A 24328-nucleotide genomic window follows, 5' to 3' on the forward strand; every position below is an offset into this window, starting at 1 on the left:
TATATTTTTCCTGCGGCTGCTGCTTTAATGAAAAAGTGACGTTATTGTTCATTAAAACCGCGCCTAGGCACCATTATTACTAAATTAGTTTTATCAAATGCACCAACCACACTTCACAAAACAAAACCTGGAACTGGCTTTCATACTGTAATAATTGTTTTTAATAAGAAAAAGAACAAATAATAAGCTGAAAGACTCAATTAGAGCAAATTTTGTAGTTGAATCATATATCTAATGCAAATAATTAGCGACTACTGGCTTTACTTCTTAAAATTTATTCTTTCCAGACTATTTTCTAATTTACATTTCAACTAGTTCTTCAAAACTATTTACCAGAACCTGATAGAGAGCTCACATTAAACTAAGTTTAAAGTTGCTACATTGGCTAAATATCCATTTTAAAATTGATGTTAAGATAATATTATGAAAAACAAAACAAAAATAAAACTTTATTAAATACCTCCTCTAAGTTCCAGCTGAACTTGTGTCAACAAAACAAAAATAGTTGTATATTTTTATAATGTATGGTTTTACTTGTAGTATTTTTATAGATTTTATTTATTTTTCTCCTTTTGAAATGTACACATATCTTCAATATTTCCTTCTTAATCTATGAGTGATTCTACAGTTCTTTTATATTTGATTATTTTTCTCCATTTTAATCCATTATTTTGCTGTCAGTGTGATTATTTTTTATTTATATTTATCTATTATTTTACCAGGAAATCCCTTGAAACAAAATATTTTTTGAGGGAGATCAGCAACATACAGTATATAAAGCAATAATTAAAATGTACAGACAATTAAAACATGAAATTTGCTTTAGTAAAAACACAAAAACTTCTAAAATATAGATATATTTAAAATATAATTTTAAAGCTCCTAGTGGTTCACTGTCTGTTCCTTTTTATTTAAGAACAATAAAGGCTTTTGCGATAGGTTACTATATATCTTTTATTTTTAGTGTTGCTGGTTTAGTGCAGACTCGTCCAAATGGACCAGAAAGGCAACATCAGTTAAACTGCTGCTGTTTCAGTCGTGTTTATGTCTTCAAGATCAAAACTGACTTCACAACGATCCTTTCGTGTCTTTGTTTTTATTAGCTGCAGAGTGGCTAAAACTAAACTACAGGCTATTGAGAGCGAGAACCACCGACCAGAACTTATCCAATCAGAACCGATACTGATAACATATCAGATTTCATGGGGTCTGTTCTTCAGTAGAAACAATAGTCCGATATCTTAAGATTTTCTTCCATTATGTGAAGCGAGTGGAAGATGGCTTTAAGGATTGTGGAGAAACGTCGGTCAGAATCAGAAAACGTCAGTGACTCAACAAAACCAGGATCGTGGCTATCAAAGGTCGTGAAACAGTAAAAAGATACACGAAAGGGCAACATTAAGATAAATAACGGCGAGTGGTTAAGTAATAAATGCACGCCATAAGAGACACACGAATATAAAAGCTTTCCCCGCCACAGACTGCAGGTTCTGCTTTAAGAGCGTCTTGAGAATTTCAAAGCACTAAACTGGTTTTATGTAGACGTGTAAATTATTACACAACGAGGCAGCAGCATCTGCAAAGGCGTAATCAACCCTTTGGATTAGTTGGGAATATCTAAACACACTTGATGCTTTGACCTCAGTGTGTTTGATGAAACATGAAAACTGTTTAGAAATTAAAAAATAAAATCTGTAGAAGCCAAATGAGGCCAAAAACTGAGCTGAAATGCTTGAGCTATGAGTTATTATTATAATATGAGTTAAGCATGAACAGTTATAAAAATGAAAACAAACATGGTTTGTTGCTCTACTTTTGTTAAAGCTGCAGTGTGTAACTTTTACAAAAATAATGTTTGCATATTTGCTAAAAGTATCGCTACGTCAAGACAGAGGCAGATAATCTGAAAAAGCCAATAGACCTGCTGTCATCTACAGAAATACACCAATCAAAGCCTGCAGGAGGGCCATAGCGCTGACAGTCACTCTTGTGTATGCGCTGCTCACGCCCTCCCCCTTTCTCTCTACCATTAATATGGTATAAATGGATAAATGGTTTTCCTATAATGGCGAGTTCTTTCTCCGCCAACAGCGAGTATACGAGGTTGATTGACAGCACCAAGACATGCCTCCTGGTTCTGTAAAAGACTGTTATAAAGGACATTTATAGACCCTAAACAAATAAAAACAAAAAACTTAAAATACAATAAAGTTTGTAGTTGTAACATGCTGAAAGATGGAGAAGTCAGACTCCTGCTGCACGCTCCAACACAACTCACGGTGATTCCTTTAGACACAACAAAATAAAACAAATGCTATTCCCCTGTGTAGTTCTACTCTTGTGGTTGTTAAATGAGTATTTTACGATTATTGAGACTTTAAAGTAGCTTTAAACCAGTGTGTTATTTCATCCAGACTCTTTCCAGTCAGAATCCAGTCACAGCAGCAGCATTTTCGCTTCATTTAGCTCTAGTGAAGCATTTCAATGCTCAGACATCAAACCTTTTTCTCCGTTATACTATTACAGTCTGTGCTATTTTTCCCTTTAATGTATTATAATTCACATCCTGGCCACATGAGATGAAACACTCCCAAAGCAAGAAGCGAGACACCTAAAACACACCGCAGGCTTCAGAGAAGATGTCTTTATTTGAAGTCATCGAGTTACTGTTCATGTTTGCTACAGCTGAACAAGAAGTTCTCCACATTTTAATTTATTTCCGTCACCGAGGAGCAGAGTGAGTTTGTGATGCGGCAGCTGAAAGAGCAAAGCTGAAACGACCCGGGATCCAGGGACCAGATGTGGTGAAGCAGGGCCGCTGTGGGCCATTGATGCACGACCAGCTCCGGTTTTCCTGAACCTCTGATAAGATTTAAATTGGGTCAGAGTAGAACCACCTGTATGGGAAGTTTGTTTATAAATGTATTGAGCTGAGGAAGTTTATTATAGTAAACTAAAGCTAACAAATGAACAAAAACTGACATTGAGAAAACATTTTTGTTAGCTGAAATTAATAAAAACAGTAATTAATAGGGAAAAACTACAATTAACTGGAACTATATTGTGCATTTATAAAACTATCCATCCATCCATTTTCTGCCGCTTATCCGGGGTCGGGTCGCGGGGGCAGCAGCTTCAGAAGGGAGGCCCAGACTTCCCTCTCCCCAGCCACTTCTTCCAGCTCCTCCGGGGGAACCCCAAGGCTTTCCCAGGCCAGCCGAGAGACATAGTCCCTCCAGCGTGTCCTGGGTCTTCCCCGAGGCCTCCTCCCGGTGGGATGTGCCCGGAACACCTCACCAGGGAGGCATCCAGGAGGCATCCTGACCAGATGCCCGAGCCACCTCAACTGGCTCCTCTCGACATGGAGGAGCAGCGGCTCTACTCTGAGTCCCTCCCTGATGACCGAGCTTCTCACCCTAAGGGAGAGCCCAGCCAACCTGCGGAGGAAACCCATTTCGGCCGCTTGTACCCGTGATCTCGTTCTTTCGGTCAAGACCCAAAGCTCATGACCATAGATGAGGGTGGGAACGTAGATCGACCGGTAAATCGAGAGCTTCGCTTTTTGGCTCAGCTCTCTCTTCACCACGACGGACCGGTACAGCGCCCGCTTCACGGCAGATGCTGCCCCAATCCGCCTGTCGATCTCCCGCTCCCTTCTTCCCTCATTCGTGAGCAAGATCCCCAGATACTTAAACTCCTCCACTTGAGGCAGGACGACCCCCCTGACCCGGAGAAGGCACTCTACCCTTTTCCGGCTCAAGACCATGGCCTCGGATTTGGAGGCACTGAGCCTCATCCCGGCCGCTTCACACTCGGCCGCGAACCGTTCCAGTGAGAGCTGCAGATCACGATCTGATGAAGCCAACAGGACCACATCATCTGCAAAAAGCAGAGATGCTTTCCTAAGGCCACCAAAACGGATCCCCTCAACACCTCGGCTGCGCCTAGAAATTCTGTCCCTAAAAGTAATGAACAGAATCGGTGACAAAGGGCAGCCTTGGCGGAGTCCAACTCTCACCGGAAACGAGCCCGACTTACTGCCGACAAAAAACTAACTAACTAACTAAAACATACTGAAATTATAGATGTAATATATTTTATTATGTTTATGAATCTATTTACTGTCCTTGAAATTGATTTCCCCCCCTCCCAAGCAGTTTACGTAGTCTGTCAGCAAATTACAGCACTCCATAATCCTCTTGTCTGCAAAACGTAGACAGTAAAAGTTGGGAGAAAACACCGGTCAGCTCAGCAATAAATGATTACATATTCTGAAAATGTTATCTTCTGTTGAGGATTCTTTACCCAATTAATGTAAACATAATCACAATATGATGCTTTAACCATTATGAATTCTAATAATTAACCATAAAACTTCTACCATAACTACTGAAAACTACACAATATTTAACTAATAATAAGTAATAAAAAGTAGCAAACACACCAAAAACATATTTTGACCTTTATGAATTCTGCACCCAATAATTAACGCATGAAAAAACAAAAACTACTATAATATTTATCTAATAAGAACTAATAAAAGCTAGCAAACACACTGTAAAAACTAAGTAAAACAAAAGGCACAATGAAATAAAACCAAACAAATGAAAAACCCCAAACTATTATAACCCTGGAGATGAGGTTGTGGAATATTAGCAATTTACTGATTCGAGGTTTTGGGAAATTGCTGCAGCTGACATTAAGTTTGTCTTGGTTTTTATTCATATTTTTATTTTTGGGTATTTTCCGCAAATTTTATAATTGTTTTATTAATTTTACCAAACGTAATTTTATTTTTTGTTTTATCATTTATACTGGTGATGTTGTGATTGTTGTAAAAGACTTTGAACCTTGTCAACTCGGCTTCCCAGTGAGTGTTGAAAGGTAGATGGTGGAAATTCCCTTGACACCTCTGCATTAACTCACCCTGCTTGCTGAGCTGTTGTGTACAGTGAACATTTTAAAGCTCAACTTGAATCTTTTACGTCCAACCATTTCAACTTTGTTTATGTCTCCGCTCCCATCTACCAGATGGTTCGCAATAGGAATTCCCCATGTATGCACATAAAGTATTTTATAAGAGCCAGCAGGACCTTAAACACAGTCCAGATACGTTGGAACAGAGGCTGAGTATATTCTCCAAAGGCCGCATAAGGAAGTGGGATTGCTTTGAAAGTCTGGACTAGTGGGTTGAATTGAGGACCTCTTTTTGCCTTCAGACCTCCCATTATTGGAGGTTCATTCAATGTTAATCTGCTGAATGAACGCTGCATAAGATGCTAAAGAGAGAGCTAGCGCTGACAATATTTAATATGGAGCCCAGTGGAGGAAGGGGTCGCATGCTTATGTTCAGGGAGTGTCGCAGAGAAAGCCGTAAAACCTATGCTAATGACGCTCATATTTCCTGAAAGTAGACTCCTGTGGCTACGTTTTGATGCATAAATTATTTCTGTATAGTGAAGTATGTACGAACAGCAGCATTTTGTTTGAGAAGCTTGAAAAAACGTCAGTTACTAGAGTGCGCACTCTGTCAGCTGAAGAATTCCGCCATTGGATTACATTGTAAACCTGAAAAGGGCCCAAAATTTCCATGAGACTTAAATCGCGATTTTAGAATAACTGTAAAAGATACCAAAAAGCTGAACCATTTGAAGATAGGGTGACATCTTCTGACTTGTTTAAAAGTTGAATGGAGTTTCTAGGCAGAAGCAGGCAGAAGTGGTAAGAGGTCAAACAGCACAAAGATTTAGCTGAATTTTGTGGAATTCTGAAGGATTTCAATGCATTTTTATGGGGCTGAAATTTTTATAAAAGTTTGAATATTAAAAAAAAAATGGTATAAAAGCTGAAATCACCAAAAGATAGCAGAAGTCTCCAGAAGAAGTTGAAAGTTTTGATATATGAATTGTTGAAATTGGTTGAAGAATGTACATATTCTTTAGAAAAGGATGCAGTAAGAGTTTCAGACAAAAAAGACTGGTACATTTTTAGTGCTTTTTAATGTCTAATTGATCATCTTCAGAATAAAAAAACAAACTATTATGATTAATCTTACAATCATATCACCTGTTCATATGCATCTAAGTCTACAGGGACTGAACTGGAAATGGAAGAAGGTTGTGTGGTGAACCATTTCTGTATTGATTAGGTAATTTGTTTTATATTTTTTTATCAGATACTCCAAGATGCTTGACATATTTTTTTACACTAGAGCCAGTCTTAGGATCACACAGCTGGCAAAAGTGAAAAAAAAATCCACCTGTATGTCAGGGGAGTTGCACATCCTAAAGAAGTCATAAATTTATACCAAAAATTAAGGCCAGAAAATGTCTTAAATTTAGTTTAAAAATGTTATCTGACCTTAAATATGTTAATTTTGTTGTTTATTTCTGGCAGGCAAATGTTTGAGTCACATGCAAATGTTTACATAGAGTTTTGTAGCATAATTGCAGTTGAGGCTACCAATAACTAGCTGCTAATATACCTTTGCTATCTAGTTTATTTTATATCTCTTGCATTAGCACAAAGCCAGGTTTCTGTTTTTGCCATGCTGGACTGTAATGCTGCAAGTCCCCTCTGTATCTATAGCTTTTTGGTCTTAAATTTCATTCAAGCTGGCATTTAAAAGGTCTTAAAAAGTCTTAAATTTGACTCTATGGAACCTGCAGATGCCCTGATATGTGACCTCTACATGATTTAATGATCAAATGCAGATTTTTTTTAAAGCAGCCTGATCCCAGTCACGTCACGTTTATCCAAAATTTACACCACTGAGGTATAACAGGTGGCAGGAAGCAGAGAGACTAAATGTACTGCAATGTACAAACAGGCATGGTAGACATTGCTGATCGAATCATTAATAATTCTGCTACTTTGAAGATTCAGAAGTGATAAACACACGTCTTCTCATCGCCCTCACAGCTTCCTCTGAATATGTGGGTCGCTTCAGGGCCATAGATTGTTTCCGCTGGCGTCCAGTAGTGGCTGCATTTCAGCTGTAATGTAAACAACCAACCAAAAAATTGGATTCCAGCAAAATATAGCCTCATCTCAGTGTTTGGTCAGCGTTGACCAAACTCAACATGTTGTGACAGTAGGACAGAAAAAAAAAAAAAGTTTTTTTCTGGCAAGGCTCCCAAACAACCAGTTGGCATGTAGACAACATCCAATGGTTGCTATGGAGGCCTAATAGCTTTAAGAGGCCACTTTGTGCTGCACATCTCCAACAATTAGCTTTATAGATGTTGTGACTATGTTATTGAACTTATTCAGGTTTTCTAATAACTTGGGCACAATTAGTAGGACTTAAAATGTTAATTATTCAACTGCTATAAAAGGTGAATGTATTTTAAGGCTTTTTTCACGTCTTTCCCGGTGCTTTTAATTTAATGGGAGCACAAAAAACGAATGAAAACAGGGCATTTAATACATTTTGTGAGCCGCAGAGCAGATCTCTGCCCTGATTTAGTAGATAAAAGCTGTGACTCCATCTCAATACGGCTGAAAAAGTGTTAAACTCTGAAGGTAAAATAACGAAATTGGTCCAAGTGACAGTTTAGTTACAGTTTCTGTGCCAGTGTGCGTCATTATAAGAAACTGATTTAGTATTATCTCTTCAATACGAGTACCAAGACTTCAATACAAGTACCAAGACTAGTGATTGATTAGTCTATCGATTATTCTGACGATTAATTGGATACAAAAACAGGCACATCTGGCAATCTCTGTACTCCAGTTAGCTATTAATCTTTACTAAATGAGCTGATTATTTCAATAATCGATTAATTACGATTCATCTGATTAATCGTTACAGCCGGGTCTTATTGTTATTATTTCAGCTATTTATCAAGTAAGATACCTGATGAGAGATTTTGACTCTGGCAATTATAACGACTCCATCCAACGGTGTTAATTATCCAAGTCCTGACACAACAATCATAAAAAAATAAGAGCCCTTAACTTTTAAATTGATTTCCTCCCAAACGTTTCTCTTCATCTCTGAGCAGCGGTGAAAACTCAAACATCGTCCACGCTTTATTATCCTCATTATTATTATTCTCCCTAATACATCCTGGATAGGCGCCATTCTGTTCTGTGCACTCGCACTGGAACTCCACGAAAATTAGACGCCACTTTCTGCACACCTGCATCCAATTACGCTGCGAGCGTCTTATCAATCTTAACTACGCCGTCTCATCAGCGCTTCTGCACTTTAAATGTCTCTGTTGGGAACTTCCTGCTGAACCGATGGGGCAGAGCCAAATTACACACTCGCTCGCAGAGAAAAAAAGAGAACTCATGTAAGTTACTGAACTGCACTCCGAGATAAGAGGAGGGAAACGCTGATTTCGATTTATGGTGAAGAGAGCAGCTAAACGCTTCACAATTATCTTCTGTGGACTGTGTAGCATTTAATTATGATTAAAGGTTTCAGCTTCCTGCAATTTGTTCCTTCAGTCAATACATTTATGGGTTGTTCTTTTAATTTATAATTCAAGCATTTGTGTCTTTCAGAATGAAGGTTTTAAAAACATTGAGGGGGAAGAAAATCATTCTTTGCCTTTTGGAGTCCAGAGTTGCTTCAAATGATTATGTTCAACACACCCTGCCATCATTATTCCCACAGACCAACTCGCGTCTCAAAGATTATTACCCTGTGAGCTTCGTAGATGTTCACACGTTGATCAACCTTTGGGTTTTGATTTAGCCATCGTCTTACCAAGCACTTTTGGTCTAGTTTCTAATGCAAATACCCGAGTACATTTGAAATAAGATGAAACTAACCTATAATTAACATTTCAGCAAGATATAGGCACTTCTTTTGAGTGCGCTGCTTTCACTTCTGATACAGATATCTGAGATTTAGTATCGGCCAATACCGATCCAATACAGAAAAGCAGAGCTGAATTGACTTAAAACGCTTCTTTTTTTACAAATACAGACATAAATGTACTGAATTTAAATTTTATTTTGTAACTCTGCAACCTTAAATACACCAATGGCTTCACAAGCTTGGTCAAACATGTAAAAACAACACAACTTTAATTTGTTCAGTCAGTTCAATTATGAGAATAACAGCCAATGTAAAATAAATAAACTGAAATTAACAGGTTGACTACCTTGATTAAATATGTAAAAAAATAAACGGCAATAAACCTTCTTTCAAATGGTTCAGAAAGCGTAATTAGTAATCCTAAATATAACGCAAAATAAATAAAGCATGACTTAATAAAGCACAAAACGGAGTTGAACTGAATACATTTGACCTTATGGATCAGGCACATTGTCATCGTTACCTGATCAGAATTTTTATCAATATTGGGACCAATACAGGTATTAATATAGGATCGATGCATCTCTAGTTTAAAGTCAATAATTCTTGAATATTGATCAAATACTAGTTTGTTTTTTCACTTACAACATGGGAAAATGTCGTTATAAGTGAAGAAATGTTGCTGGAAAGTTAGTCCTGTGTTATTTTAAGTTTTCTCAGATATCTGCACTAGAAACTAGACTAAACTGCTTGATAAGATTTTTTGGTTTGAGGTGTTTTTCCATTGGGTGTGTGCCCATGAGAGTGAATGGAAGTGTGACCACATTTTGCTTTTACATGAAAGGTAAATCTATTTATTTAGCTTCCCCGCTCCCCATTATCCATGATGAAATATCCTTTTTCCTTCAGGTTTTTTGTCAACTTCCCGTCTGCAAAGCAGTATTTCAGTCAGTTCCAAGACATGGAGGACCCTGAGGAGATGGAGCAGAGCAGCCAGCTGCGGCAGCATGCCTGCAGGGTGATGAACGCGATCAACACTGTGGTGGAGAACCTCAACGACCCAGAGAAGGTTTCCTCGGTGCTGGCGCTGGTGGGAAAAGCCCACGCCATCAAACACAAAGTGGAACCCATATACTTTAAGGTAGAGCTGAAGAAAGAAAACATTTGCTTTTTATTACTGTCTTATGGTCAAATGTCTTATCCTTACCACTTTTCCTCTATTCAGTTTGAGATTACAGATTTGTACTTATTTTTATTACACAAAATTCACTTTTTACATGTTTTTATGCACCATTTGGGTTTCTACAACTTATAAAAAAAGACAGCAAGAAAAAAAAATACCCAGCAGTTTTTTGGCAAGAAGCTTATGTTTAAATTACCCCTTTCAAAAACCCTCTGATTGTTAAGTCCCAATCAACGGGAACTGTGCCGTTACCTAGCAACCCCAGCTGAGACTATCCCGTCACCTAGCAACCCAAGTGGAGCTGCAGAACGTTTGGTTAGTTGATTTTATTCGCTTTACAATGGCTGCTGGAAAAGACAACTGTTTTTGTTATCTACTTACACTTGGTGAGTTCTTGTTGGTTGTACAGGAGGCTCTAATTCTGCTTTTCGAATATGTTGAGGTGTATAATTGCGCGTCTGTTTGTAGCCATTTTGTAAGTGTAAACGTTGAGTTGGGGAATGTGGCAAAGTAGGTAGAACTGACCAGGCTGAAATCTATTTATCTGAGAATGATTTTGTGCAAAAAAATGTAAAGAACATTTTGTAAAGCCCACAAACATAAACTAACCTGTTCAAGGAAGCATAATAGGTCACCTTTAACAGTCCACTGCTGGCTTTCTAGAAGCAGTTATAAGGAAAAACTTGGGTGATAAGATTTAAAGAAAAAGTGCATTTTCCTCTGTATGTTTCTAGCTGTGAAATGGTGAAAAAAAGAGTACCTAATTCAGGCTGGCTTTTTTCTCCGCATTACTGCAGCACAGTAAATGATCCTGGAGGTCAGCTGAAGTGAGGCTCCCAGTCGCTTCACAGAAGTTTGTTCCAGTATTAAATGTTCTTTAGAGAGTTTTTCTGACAGAAAAAAGGTGCTCCGCCGTTATGTGAAGGCCTCCAGTTGATCAGAGATTGGGCAATTATGAGAAAATGGCTGGGGTAATATTACAGTAATGTACCGCAAATCTGCTAGACGCAGAACTGTGGGAAAAAAGTAAAAAATAAGTTTTAAAATGTTATTTTACTAGTAGATCTACGGTTTATAGATGAATTAGGAGTGCAGCTGCGATTAGAGCATCGTTTTCACTTCTACTGCTTTTAAAAAATTGTTCAAGGTTGTCCATTTTAATTAGTAAATAAATGACTAAAAATGTGAGATGGCTCATAACTCAACAAAGCTTAGTGATGTTTCACAATGGTTAAAAAACCCAGTCCTGGCAGACCAGGAATAATGATCAGAAACACAACAATGGTACAAACTGTCCATTAATAGCTGTTATTATCCATACAAAATCACTCCCAGAAAATTATTGATCGAGTCTATTCAGGTATTGTGATGAGATTTCTATCGCTCCAAAATCTAAATGTGGGTCCAATGAGATCAGACGCCTGATGCTTTTATTGTGGGAGAAGATTTAGTTTCTATTTGTCTTATTTTCTCTGTATGGCAGAATGTGTGTGTGTGAACAGAGTGAGAACGTCCATCACAGCAGCACACAACCACTGCAGAGTCTCAGATTAACCTGAATGTGATGGTAACCTCACTCTTAAAGGGGACGGATTATGCAAAATCGACTTTTTGGAGCTTTGTATCATGTTATAATGTTATTCTCTCATCATAGTCATACCTGGAGTGATGCTTTAATTCATTCATCCATGTTTGAGAAATCCTTGAACCATTCTGCGGTGTCTAAATGCTTGCTAATGGAAAACGCCACCTGTTTTCCCAAAGCTCCTCCTAGGAGCTGCTCAGCTCCACCAGACTAGCGGCAGCAGCAGTTAGAAAACACTTGGTGGAATTGATAGTCCACTTGTCATACAAACTACGATGCTCCTAAGAACGGCTGAACACGACATCAATGGATAGCGTCAAGGCAGGAGCTTCTTAAAGAGACAGAGGCCAATTTCAAGGCATCAAATACATGGGAAGCTAAAGGGAATCTATTATGCAAAATTCAGATTTTGCACATTTTTGTAATTTCATTTGGGTTTATACTATTTCTAGAGACAGTTAAACAGATGTAAAAAAAAACAAAAAAAAAAAAACACCCAGCCATTTTTTTGGCAGTAAGTTCATGTTTTATGGTGTCTGGCCGGAAAATGAGCTGTTTCAAAATCCTCCCATTTGTTACGTCACATTCGCCATCACTGCGCCGTTACCTAGCAACTCCGTGCAGATGGTTTTACCGCTGTATGTGATGTACAATGGCTGCTGGAAAAGACAGGTGCTTTTTTCTTGACTTACCATGCAGAAACCACTTGCTGCATTCTTGTTGATTGTGCAGGAGGCTCCACTTCTGCTTTTCAAAGACATACGGTTGTATATTTGTGCATCTGTTTGCAGCCATTTTCGTGTGCGCGTGTAAACATTGAGCTAATTTGGATTTAAAGTGACAAGACGCCCTCAAACAGCTCATTCTGTAAGGAGATAAAATAGGAATGACCGAGCAGTAAAATCTCATTATCCAAGAATAATTTTATTAAAAAAATGTTCTAAACATGTTTTGCATAACCCATAAATGTATCCTAACCTGCTCCTTCTCTTTGTCCCACCCAGATCCTGAGCGGAGTGATCCTGGAGGTGCTGTCTGAAGACTTCCCAGACTTCTTCACAGCGGAGGTGCAGTTGGTGTGGACCAAACTGATGGGGGCGCTGTACTGGCACGTGACGGGGGCCTACACCGACGTGGGCTGGCTCCAGGTCTCCAGCTCGGCAGTGTGAGAAATCAGGAAGATGGTGGAAGTTTTTGTTGGAGAAATAAGTAGCTGCATGTGTGAAAGATTGGGAGTTTGGTTTCACAGACGTGGATCAGATTAACGCAGTAATCCGTGCAACATTCTTCCACACTTTGGTTGCGTTTTGGTGCTGAGCTTTTGTTGCTACGCTGCAGAGATCAGCTGGACACCAAGCGATGTAACTAGACATCACCTTAGCTTATGTAAGTGGTGTTTTGGTACATGCGTCTTAGCGGGAGGAAAAAAGGCTGTTGTTTTTAGTACCTACCATCCAGTTCTTCTTCAGGTAACTCCTGTTGCTTCGGATCATAGAAACCATGACTCTGTGTGTAGCATGAGTGCTTTCTTATTAACGAACTGCCACGTGTTTAGGCACGCAACTCTGAAAGCTTTCCGATTTCACTTATTTCTGTGGTGGTCAGTCTTAGCTGTATCTCAAGGTCTGTTAAGCTTTAGATGAGAACACATGTAGTTAAACATGAAAACAGATGTACAAACTCTTGTCTTTTCAAATATTGGTTCAGATATTTTATTTTCTGGGAGACTTATCTTCTCAAAGAAGGTTATAATTAAACGGTAAGAGTATCTGATGAGATTTTGGCATTGTGAGATGAATGATTTTATATGTTACAGTTCAATCCTGTTTTTTGGTGACGTAACCTTCTACAAAACTTGATGTCTTGTTCTTTCTTCTTGGTAGCAACACAATGGGGTTGAAGTGGAGTAGATTTAATCAATGTTCTATTAACGCACACATCAAGGTAAACCCACGCATTTTCTGTACTAATCTAGGCAACAATTGGAGTTTTCTCTTTGAATTTACCGTCTTATCTAATATAAGGTGTAATGCATGTAGCAGCTGTAAAGAGCGGCTTCCCATGCACACAGTTTTACTGCAACAAGTTTTTTTTCCCACCAACTTTATAACATTTATATTCAGTCCAACACAGAGTTGGTGTCTTTTTTAAACAGATATGTTTCTCCTCCTCAGATTTTGTAAAATAAAAACTGTCTGTGTAGCCTGTTGGATTCCAATCAGAAACGCTGTAATACACATGATTCACCAGCAGGTGGCACTGACACAACTACACAAATTCAAAGAGAAAACATACTAAGCATGGCTAAAGCATTGCTAGGCTAAAAACATCATTTAAGTTTCTTTGAAACAATAATTTTACATTTAAAATTTAATGGAAAAATGTTAGAATAACCAATTTTTAAAAAATGGCTTCACTGTTGTGAATCATAAAGTCAGACTGGGAATGTTCAAAGGAGCTTTTATGTAATTTTTCATTAAAGAAAACAAACCAAAACTTTTTCCCACATCTAGATATTTGTTTTTGGGCCAATATTTACCGTACAAGCCTGGTATTCAAACCCTGGATGATTATTATAAGCCCATTTATGGTGAACCTGCCCTACCACTGAGCCACGCAGCACCAACAAAACAACAAATATGCAGCCCACATGAATGCACCAAAAACAGTTTTTAAGTCTTTTCACCTGGAAAAGATTTTCAAAAACCTTTTCAAGAAATTTTTTTCTAACAAAAAAATTAATTTATGTGAATTAATTTTCTAAATTAATTTATCAAATAATTTTAGATCAAATTAGATACATTTTCTCTAATATTAATTAGATAAATTAGGAAAAAAAACTGATTAATTTTCTCCAAAATTAATTAGAAAAAAATTTATTAAATTTTATCTCATTTTAATTAAATAAATTGTATCAATTTTAGATCAAATTGATTATCTAAAATACCAATTTCGTCTGCAGCTAAAAACTAGCTAAGGTTGGTTGGTTGGTTGGTTTAACTAGCTATAACCTTCTGTGTCTCACATTTCCTCAAACTTATTGCGATAAAACATCCGTCTACGTTCAGTAAACCATCTCTGGTAATAGCAGCTTAGAACATCACTAAAATCCAGACTGTCACTTTAAATGGCACGTTGCTACTGTTGCTAAGCTAATGTTGTATTGAACTAAAACAACTAGAATAGAAATCGGTGTTTCTATATAAAAATGTTGCTAAATGCTGAGCTTTTTTTCTTGGGTAAAACCTGAAAGAAGCGTCTTTAACGGTGGCTCATTTAATAAAACCTCATGATGCAGTGAAACAGGAAGTGGGCTGTTAGTGTTCGAAGCTCCAGCTCCTAACGGGACCATGGAACTGCTGACTGTTAATTGTCTCCAACTGCAGTCCACTCATGTTCAGGGGACGGTCGCCCCTTTCTCCTTCTCTATTAAATGTCTTGTTTAACTTTGCTGGAGTGTTCTTTGTAAATGTACACAGTGGGCACATGTGGACACTCTCCTGCATTTGTTTACAGCTCACTGCCATGCAGACGTACTGTGGTGTTGGAAGAACTTTTTTCCGAGTGCTTCTTTTTGTCTCGCTTGTCTTTTCAGAGTACAATTACCAACAGTGTGAAAGTGAGAACTTTAGCAGTCACACACATTCACACATGTACAGACTAAAGGCTTTCTTCAACGTTAATATTTACATTACTGTCAGACGGTTTACTTCCTGGTTTTAAAGTCTCCATTAGGGGCCTCAGAAGTCCACTTAAGAGGTCCATGAAAAAGAGGCCTGAAACTCCAGATTTCTGGTTGGTTTGTCTTATAAAGTGATTTCCAAATACATGAAAATGCTCAAGCTGCCTCCCCCAACTTCCTTTATGTTGGTCAACCTCAACCTGCTCTGTATCAGTGGCCATCTGTGAATCATGCTCACTCAATTCAGCTGCGCACAGCAAGAAAATCTGTTTAGGATGGACATTTGATCAAATCTGGAGTTTGCATCTGCTCTGGTGACGTCCCACATCTCCCACATGACCCTGTCAGGATCAGCATCTGGCATTAATAGGGAGCTAATGAGTCTCCTCTCTTCCTCGTTGGGTCGTTTATCTCCTGTAGCTTCCTATTGTCTCTGCTGGGAATGAGGGTAAAAACAATTATGACTGGACAGACGGTCTTAAACCTGCCGCAAACCATTCACAAAAATGGGAATTTGTAGAAAAGGTGTTGAGATGAAATGATTCCAATAGAGTGAAATTCTAATTGGATTTACAAACCTTTTCCTTTGGAAATTGGTAACAAAACAAAGAAAGTTAAAATAAAACCTTTGGTTCCACTGCAATTATAAACACTGTTTCAATGCTTTATGGAAACGTGAAAAACTATCTGGTGAAGAAGATGAGCAAATTAACAAATGTATAGATGAACAGTGTGATCAATTGGTAGAAATAATACTGAAGTCTGAAAATATAAATATGGATGAAGGGATGGATGAATGAATGATGTGGACAGTGATTCAGCAAATAAAGTTTAAAGATGCTAATATATTTCCAGACTCTTTAGGAACTTGGATTATTTCCATCTCTCCCATTTAAATCTATAGTTTTGTCTTTATATACATTACAGTTTCTCTTGATTTACTATTCCAGAAGAAATAAAACTAAATTCAAATAACCTTTTCACAGCAGACATTTAAATTGCCACAGGAAAAAAGAGCATAATTGGAACTAATAACATCAACAATTGCTCCACTTCAGCAGTAAAGATAATGCAGTTAAAATCCCATGAAACAACAGAGTGGATGGTCTAAATGGTTTCTCTTTTCTTTCCTACTCTCACGTGTTAAAATGACTTGAAGATGGGAAATGGAAATGAGTTTCCCCAGGCTCAGAGCACTTCCTATACGACCAACTGGTGGAATGTAGTAAATACCTGTTTATGTCAATGCAGCAGAGACATTAAATCTGAAATAAAGCAGTTAATATGTTGTTTCTCCAGTTGCTACCACTGTTGAAGTTAAACAGTCAAAACAATAACTGTAATAATTTGGGCTATCTTAAGAGAAAACAAATGGGGGTTCATTTTTCAATCATATTTTTGCCATTTAGTAATTCAGTCATTTATAAATGTCACAGTTTCAAACTAAATATTTCATTAGCAAGCTAAGGATTCAGTTTTCTACTAGCTATGTACAAACTATATATCTAGCTCCAAACTAAATATTAAGCTAGCAAGCTACATAGTTAGCCCCAAACTAAATATTAAGTTACCCAGCTAAATAGTTAGCTCCAAACTAAATATTAAGTTAGCCAGCTAAATAGTTAGCTCCAAACTAAATATTAAGTTAGCCAGCTAAATAGTTAGCTCCAAACTAAATATTAAGTTAGCAAGCTACATAGTTAGCCCCAAACTAAATATTAAGTTACCCAGCTAAATAGTTAGCTCCAAACTAAATATTAAGTTAGCCAGCTAAATAGTTAGCTCCAAACTAAATATTAAGTTAGCCAGCTAAATAGTTAGCTCCAAACTAAATATTAAGTTGGCCAGCTACATAGTTAGCCCCAATTTAAATATTAGCCAGCTATTAGCTTCAAACAATATTATTTTGGAGCTACATATTTCATTTTCACAATACGAAATTCATCCAGCTAATTCAATATTAATTTGACTATGAATGAATAACATGGTGAAAATGACTGAAAAGTGAATGGCCATTTTTTTTTCTCTTACAACAGGATGAATAAACATCACCATCTATAACAGCACCCTATAGATGACCTCTGAGAATGAATGAGTTGTACCCCAAAATAATGAGGTACTGTTCACATCGAAACATGGAGCTATACTGGTCTGCAGCACAAATTATAGCACTGAGGTTTATTTTACATAGTACGATTTTTCTTAATGCTTTGTGGATGTGAATTAATGTGTGAGCAACGGACAATCTTAATTTCCCTATGGGATTAATAAAGTTTTTACCTTACCTCACCTTTATCATCAACAAAAAGCAGGTATTGTTTGGACTTTCCGGTACTTTGAGACGTCTGGACTTTTCAGCCAGCTGCAGTACTTCCAGTGAACTGCAATTGTATCTGTGCAAAAATATAAACTTTAAACTCAACCACTAACGAGCTTTGGTGCAAAATCTGTGAACTAGCTACTCAAATTTATGCCAAACCCTTTCCAGAGTTTACACCTCGAGACTCTGCCCATGCATGGCTGTGCTACTATTACACCACAAGTTATTTAGACAGAAAACGGATCTCTTGCTCACACACTTATACAGCCTCTCTTCTATACACATCACAATGTCATCTGCAAACATCATTTCCTCTGTCAACCTTTCCAACAACATTGCATTGACTTAAATACCAAGAGAAATTGTACAATTAGATGAGTGTCATTTTGTCCCTGAACAAATCTGCTCAGAAAATTCTTATCCACTCTGATATTTTACTTGTTCCTGCCTCCTTTTCATAATTTTCCTTTTCATAGACTTCAGACCAGATCAAAAATAATTTTGAGTAGTCAAAGTAGGTAACAGAATATCCCTAAATTGGGCAGGAACTGACGAATAGTCGGCACGAAATGACAAACGTGCAAAGGTTTGACATGGCAACAGAGCAAAATGTTCAGATTAACCCAACCTTAACAGACGGTTTCTATTCTAGCAGCTCTGTGAAATTGATTTTCAGGACTAATATTTACTTTTCTCTGAAAGGCAGTGATCTCCCTGGCAACCATGGGTAACCCTGGTTGTTGGTTATTATGGTAAACGGCTTGTTTTAGTTTCAATCCTGATGGACAGACAGCGTCAATCAGTTTTACAACATGCCAGGCATGAAGAAATATCCCCCAAATGGTCACATCTTCAGTTCAGCTGCAGGGGGAAACCACTGCATGCACTAGAGATGAAGGGTTTAGATTATTTTTAATCATGGCACTGAGTCATGTACCTTAATTCTGATCCGAGCCTGAAGCGTCCATCTATCACCAAACTCAACGCAGTCTGATCTTTTGGGATGATTTAACCTCGTTAGTGGAATCTCTAATTTTTTAACACAATTTATCCAGCTGACTTCCTTCTCTTCAAGCACTTGTCTCTTGATAATTGTATAAAATCAGCTCCTCTCTAGGCTGAAAGCAAACCTCAAAAGATACTCCCTCCATAACGCTTCACTTTGTCACAATCCTTTCTACATCACTTTTGGAAACACTTGCATGGTGGTTTTTAAACATTCCTAAAACAGTTGTTTGTGTGTCCAGTAGACTCGGTTCGATTAAGGACCAAAACTGCAACATTTGTTACATTTTCAGCTGCTGCGGTTTGCTTTCGTACTGCATTGTGTAAAACAAACCAAACACTTTGGAAAACCTGTTCCTCCCCTCGCTTGTGGTGGCGCTGCACCAAGAACTCCTCAAGAAAACAACGGAAACCTCTGAAGAAGACACTGAGTGAAACTTCCTTCTTAACGAATTGTAATCAAAAACAGAGTGGCGTCAGATTTTGGCAGCAGTAGGGTTTCTCTTTTGTCTTTGGTAAAAAAAAAAAAAAAAAGAGCCATTTCTCCTGCTAGCGCTAGACTCGCATGTTTGTTTTGGTATTTACCCAGAATGCCCTGCAGTCTCCGGTCTGCTCGGCATTCACATGCATTTGAGTCGCACTGGAGTTCACTTCAACCAAACGGAGACCCAGGCTTTTGGCGAACTAGTGTTTGCATGAGAGTTTGATTCACAAATCCCCAAATGAACTGGACTCTGTAGACAAACAAACCAGTTTGATTAAAGTGGACTAAACGGGGTTGGTGTGAATGCACCCTAAAAGCCACATCCCACGTATGCATATGCTGTAAACTGATATTTCTTGTGCTGTGGACCAGTATAAGAAACATATTTAGAGGAGATAAGATTAGAACAGCAATTAAACCCACAGCTTTCGTTGGCAGATGTTAACAGACTCGTCTAAAAAAAGACATTCAACTTAATTTGGGACATGTAAGCCAAAGGCACACAGCGATGAGTCAGGCAGGTGAATAAAAATGTAGGCAAATAAAACACCCATTCCAGGAGCAGCAAATATGTTTTCACTTATAAAAGGGTTCTTCTCTCTTTTGCTCCAGCATCATCTTTCCCCTGAGGTTTCCCCTTAGGGGGGAATCAGTCAAGCTAACTTTACCAGAGTACCTCGGAGCCAGCTCACACACATGCAGTACGACACTTTAGGTAAAAAATGTACATCGTTTGCTCATAAAGTCCTTTCGCGGTGTATTTTTCTATTCAGCTCTCCGAAGGCGTCACAGCATGTGTAGAACTGTGTTCTTGTTGTGCAGTGTTCTGTTTCATCAGTTGGAAAGTCGGGACTTTATATTTTTCTAAATATTCTCTCTTTAGAAGGGTTCTCTGTATTTGAATGTTGTTTATTTCAATGTATCCTGCGCTGTCGGTGGAAGCGACTGCAGTGGCTTTGTGGTGTTTGAGCATGTTTGCACAGACTTGTACCTTCACACATGTGGTGGAAAAAAAAAAGAATCAATAAACTTTGCTTGTTAAACTCGTCTGTCTCTGTTTTTAAGTCAACATCAGCTTAGAATAAATGGCTAATATTGATTATTCCAGATGTACAAATGTAGCAGAAGTACTTTATTATGTTAAAACCAAATGGGTTCCTGATTTTTAATCTTTTATTTTTACTAGTAAGGATAAGATGTGCATTTGTATTTAACCCCCTTTACACTGATAAAAGATAAAATCCAGTGCAATTAACCAGCCACGTATAGTCTTATTTTTTCACTCAACAAATTAAAAAAAAATCAGCTTTTTGCCACTTCCATACCAAATTGGACCAATACTTATCAAAGTGTCAAAGTTGAAACAGGTGGATGAAGGAAGCATGGAGCTTTACTCGATGTTTCTTTAAAGTAGTAAATGTCATTAATTTGATTTTAAGGCTATTATTAGTTAGGTTAGATTCAGTTAAAAGGACTAAAACCATGATACATTTTCTGTTTTTCCTGTAAAAAGCACTGATTTTCTGAGATTTTTAGTATCTTAAAGTTAAATTACACCTCCTAATTGTTCTAGCAAACAAACACACCTTTTGGATATTTATTGATAAATTGTAGAAATAACTAATATTTACTTTGTGACTAAATAAATACAATTCTTGATAGTAAAAAATGAAAAGCTGCTGCAATCAGGATAAGACTTGCCGTTAATAATCTCTTAACCTGAACCACCAGTGTAAATCAGAGTTGCTGTGCAAACTTATAAAACTCAAAATACAAGCTAAAATTTCAATTAATACTATTTCAACCTTAATTCAAGCAGTTTTAAAGGTTTATAATTAGTGATCCTGCTCAACAATATATCAAGAAAAAAAAGATATTTGATATAAAGTCAAGTAAGATTGTTTGATTTTATTTGGATTCTCTTTGGTTTTTAATCAAAATTTTAAATTGTGTACGATCTTACCTTTATTTATACATGAAATCTATGCATCTACCCATCGCCGTTGCTTTGTTGTAAAAGTTTAACTTCAGTCAATGGAAATGACCGCCAAGGAGGATTGTATTTTTTTGTTTTTCCGGTTTAAGACTTTTCAGTTCGTAGAATAAGAGCCTCCGGTGCTCAGCACTGCCCCCTATCATTGCGGCGTGGTACGTTCGGCCTCACATTGTACTTTTTCACCGCGCATTTATGGTCGATCAGAAATATCACTCCCTCACTTTACCCTTTTTCCAGGCGATAATTAAATTCAGCAATTTTGAGCATAAAAATGTTATGTTGAAATCTTACAGAAAACAAATTCATAGAACAGAGAAGGCGACTTGGGAGGAAAACACAATAGGGAAACCTTTTCAAGAAAATTATTTATTCTGCATTTTAAGATGGACCACCTGTGAAGTTTTGTTTTTATCACAGAGAAATCATTGCTTTGGATAAAAGTAACTGGTTGATAGTTTTGGTATGTAAATTAAGCAGAAGCATGAAGCAAATAGTGCCGTATTTTCCGCTCTATAAGGCGCACCTAAAAACCTTCAATTTCCTCAAAAGCCGACAATGCACCTTATAATCGGGTGCGCCTTATATATGGACCAATATTGAGCCACAACAGGTCTAGCATGTATAGTCGGTAAGCAGCCGCCGATTTCATTTTCTCCCGTAGAAGAAGAAGTGTGCGGTGCATGCTGGGATAGTTGTCAGAACGCTGGTTTGTTAATAAAGTTTGATAATACATTTAAATCCAGGGGGGAGGGGATGAGAGACAGGGGCTGCGGCGGCAGTGTGTCGGTTGGTCTTTGTTACCCAGAAAGCAGTTGGGCTCAATATCGCAACACCAACACCGTGAGTGAAACGATTACTGGGGCAGCCTACTATATAAAGTACTCGGGGACCACCATTTTGCAAATGTGGAATAATAGAGTACGGGACAAATTGGCTACCCAATCTGAAGTGTGTATTTTATGCGCCTTATATATGAAAAAAAGTTTTAAAATAGGCCATACATTGAAGGTGCGCCTTATAGTGCAGAAAATACAGTATGTTTTTTTTCTGATGTTCTTCTTCAGGGGACAGGCACAGTACAATTTATTCCTGAAGGTTCAGTTTATTCCAGTTCCATAATTAATATAAAAAACAAAAGAGCTGTAGATTAAGTAGAAAAATACTCTTTAAGTACTATAATTTACAATGCAGACAAGAGCAGCAGCCATTGTAGGCATGAAAATTATATTAATTTTTGCACTTTTAAGATGCATTTCAGCCAGTTTTTCTAGGGTGGAATGATAATAGAACGACTTCAGAAACTAGAAATGAGAGCACAAGTTTCTATTTGTGATGGACTACAGACACAAAACATTATGCATACCTTAAATATGTTTTTCATCACATCATTGCCAACTAAAACGTTAGTAGCGCTAACCCCATATCACTGATTATAAACATTAGTTCTGCTAAGGTTTAAGTGCTACATCAACATAGTATTTAACAAAAGTTAATGCTAAAAGTCTCTACTAACATGGTATGTAGTGGAAGCTAGTGCTAAAGTGCAATAAAACCCTGTAGTTAGCAGAAGCTGATGTGAAAGCAATATAGGAACATGATACTTAGCAGAAGCTAATAAACCACTATGTCATTATGGTATTTAGCAAAAGTTAATGCTAAAGTAATATAGCAACATAATATTTAGCAGTAGCTAATGCTAGAGCACCATGCTAACATGGTGTTTAGTGGGAGCTAATGCTAAAACACAATGCCAAAACGATATTTAGCATATAATGAAGAAAAGTCTAAAGTCAGCCATGCTGATACTTTGATATCCATCACGTGTCAGTGACGTGTGGCAACATTGTATATCGCCCCCTACAGGATGAAAGCTTGTACTGACCACCTACCTGTAGGGTTTGCGCTTCAGGAAGTGATTCTTTGGAACTACATTAGAGATGTTCAAAAAATATGTGGCTAAAAAAATCTGGTGATTCTGTCATTTAGCAAACAGAAGTGTATAAGGTAACAATAACTGACCGGAAACAGGAACAGTTTGGTGCGATCTTCTTATACATACATTTTAATACATCTTATGCACTAAAGCTTCTGGTTTCGACTTTATGTCGATGATGGGTGCATGAAAATTTCAGATCACAACAGGAGATGGCAAATATATAAGGCCATTTTTTCATATCCTTCGCAGAGATGTTGTCCAAATACGAATGCAAACACTCTAAAATCAGGTTTATAATTTAACACTTCACCTCCCCCACTTTAAGTTACCATTAATATGATTATAGCTGATAAAATAATGTTCATTTTAGTAACACAGGATGAAGTAAAAACAATAAAATATTATTTTACTGAAATATTGTGAGTATTGGGTAGAATCTACTTGCATTTAGTTTCTTCAGCAAACAAAATTTTGCATAAGTATTATGGGTCACAGCTGAGGGGAGTAAAAAGTGAAGGAAAAGCCAAAATGCAAATGTACAGACAAAAGTTTCAGAGCGTGATTTAGACAAAGTGTTAGAGTCGCGGCTGCTTCGTCATGGTCTGCTGAACAGCTCAGAACATCGCAGGAGATCAAGAATGAGGTTTTACCCTGAGCCAGTCAGCCTTTGATAAACCACAAGCATTGCAAAATCAATTTTTTGGCCTCCTGTGAAGCTGCAGCACCGATCTGTAAACGTCCTGCATTGCTCTAATGGCTAACACTCAACGGAATGGCTTTTATTTTTTTTATCTCTTGATGTTAAAAGGATTCTGCTTTCTGACTACAAACAATATTTTTTCCATCTTTCCAGTCACATACTGCTCTTAAAATCTCATTTCCTCAGCCAAACATGAACTTGACCCAGATAACCCAGCTCAGCACGTCTCCAGTCTGCTTCTGCTCGGCTTAGACACTCTGTGCAGCAGCCCCGCTGATTCGAGAAGAAATAATTAAAAGGAACGAGATGTAAATGTTCTTAATCAATGATTAATGGTTGTCTGTTCGCCGCTTGACGCTTCAGGCGAGACTCTTTCTGGCGCTCCAGTGGGAGGTTCACGCAGGGAAGAAGACACACAGTAATTTATTCACACACTTTAATACCAAGCGCTGGAGAAACTCGTGGTTTAGTCTGAGCTGGGTGCTAGTTTGAAGTCCTGATGGAGAAAATAAAACGTGTTTTGGTTGATCTGTTGTAGTTGGGCTGAAAATGCCTCTGTCGTCTGCTGCGAATCAAAGCAACGCTGCAGAAATCAATGTTACATCTCCGGCGCCTGGCGTGATAATAGAAACCAAGCAAAACAGGTAAACAACATCATGAGGTT

General features: G+C 37.8%; 1 protein-coding gene across 1 annotated transcript in view; it reads left to right on the forward strand.

The window, feature by feature from the left end:
- The window catches only part of cygb2 (cytoglobin 2), a 29758-nt gene extending 9683 nt beyond the window's left edge, over positions 1 to 20075 (forward strand). Inside the window, exons 2-3 of the mRNA XM_081610109.1 lie at positions 9683 to 9914; positions 12546 to 20075. Of these exons, the coding sequence (XP_081466235.1) occupies positions 9683 to 9914; positions 12546 to 12710 (397 nt within the window). The 3' untranslated portion in view covers positions 12711 to 20075. The remainder of the gene's footprint in view (positions 1 to 9682; positions 9915 to 12545) is intronic.
- Positions 20076 to 24328: the final 4253 nt, after the last annotated feature.

Source organism: Poecilia reticulata, chromosome 1, assembly GCF_904066995.2.
Source record: "Poecilia reticulata chromosome 1, P_reticulata-male-v2, whole genome shotgun sequence".
NCBI lineage: Eukaryota > Metazoa > Chordata > Actinopteri > Cyprinodontiformes > Poeciliidae > Poecilia > Poecilia reticulata.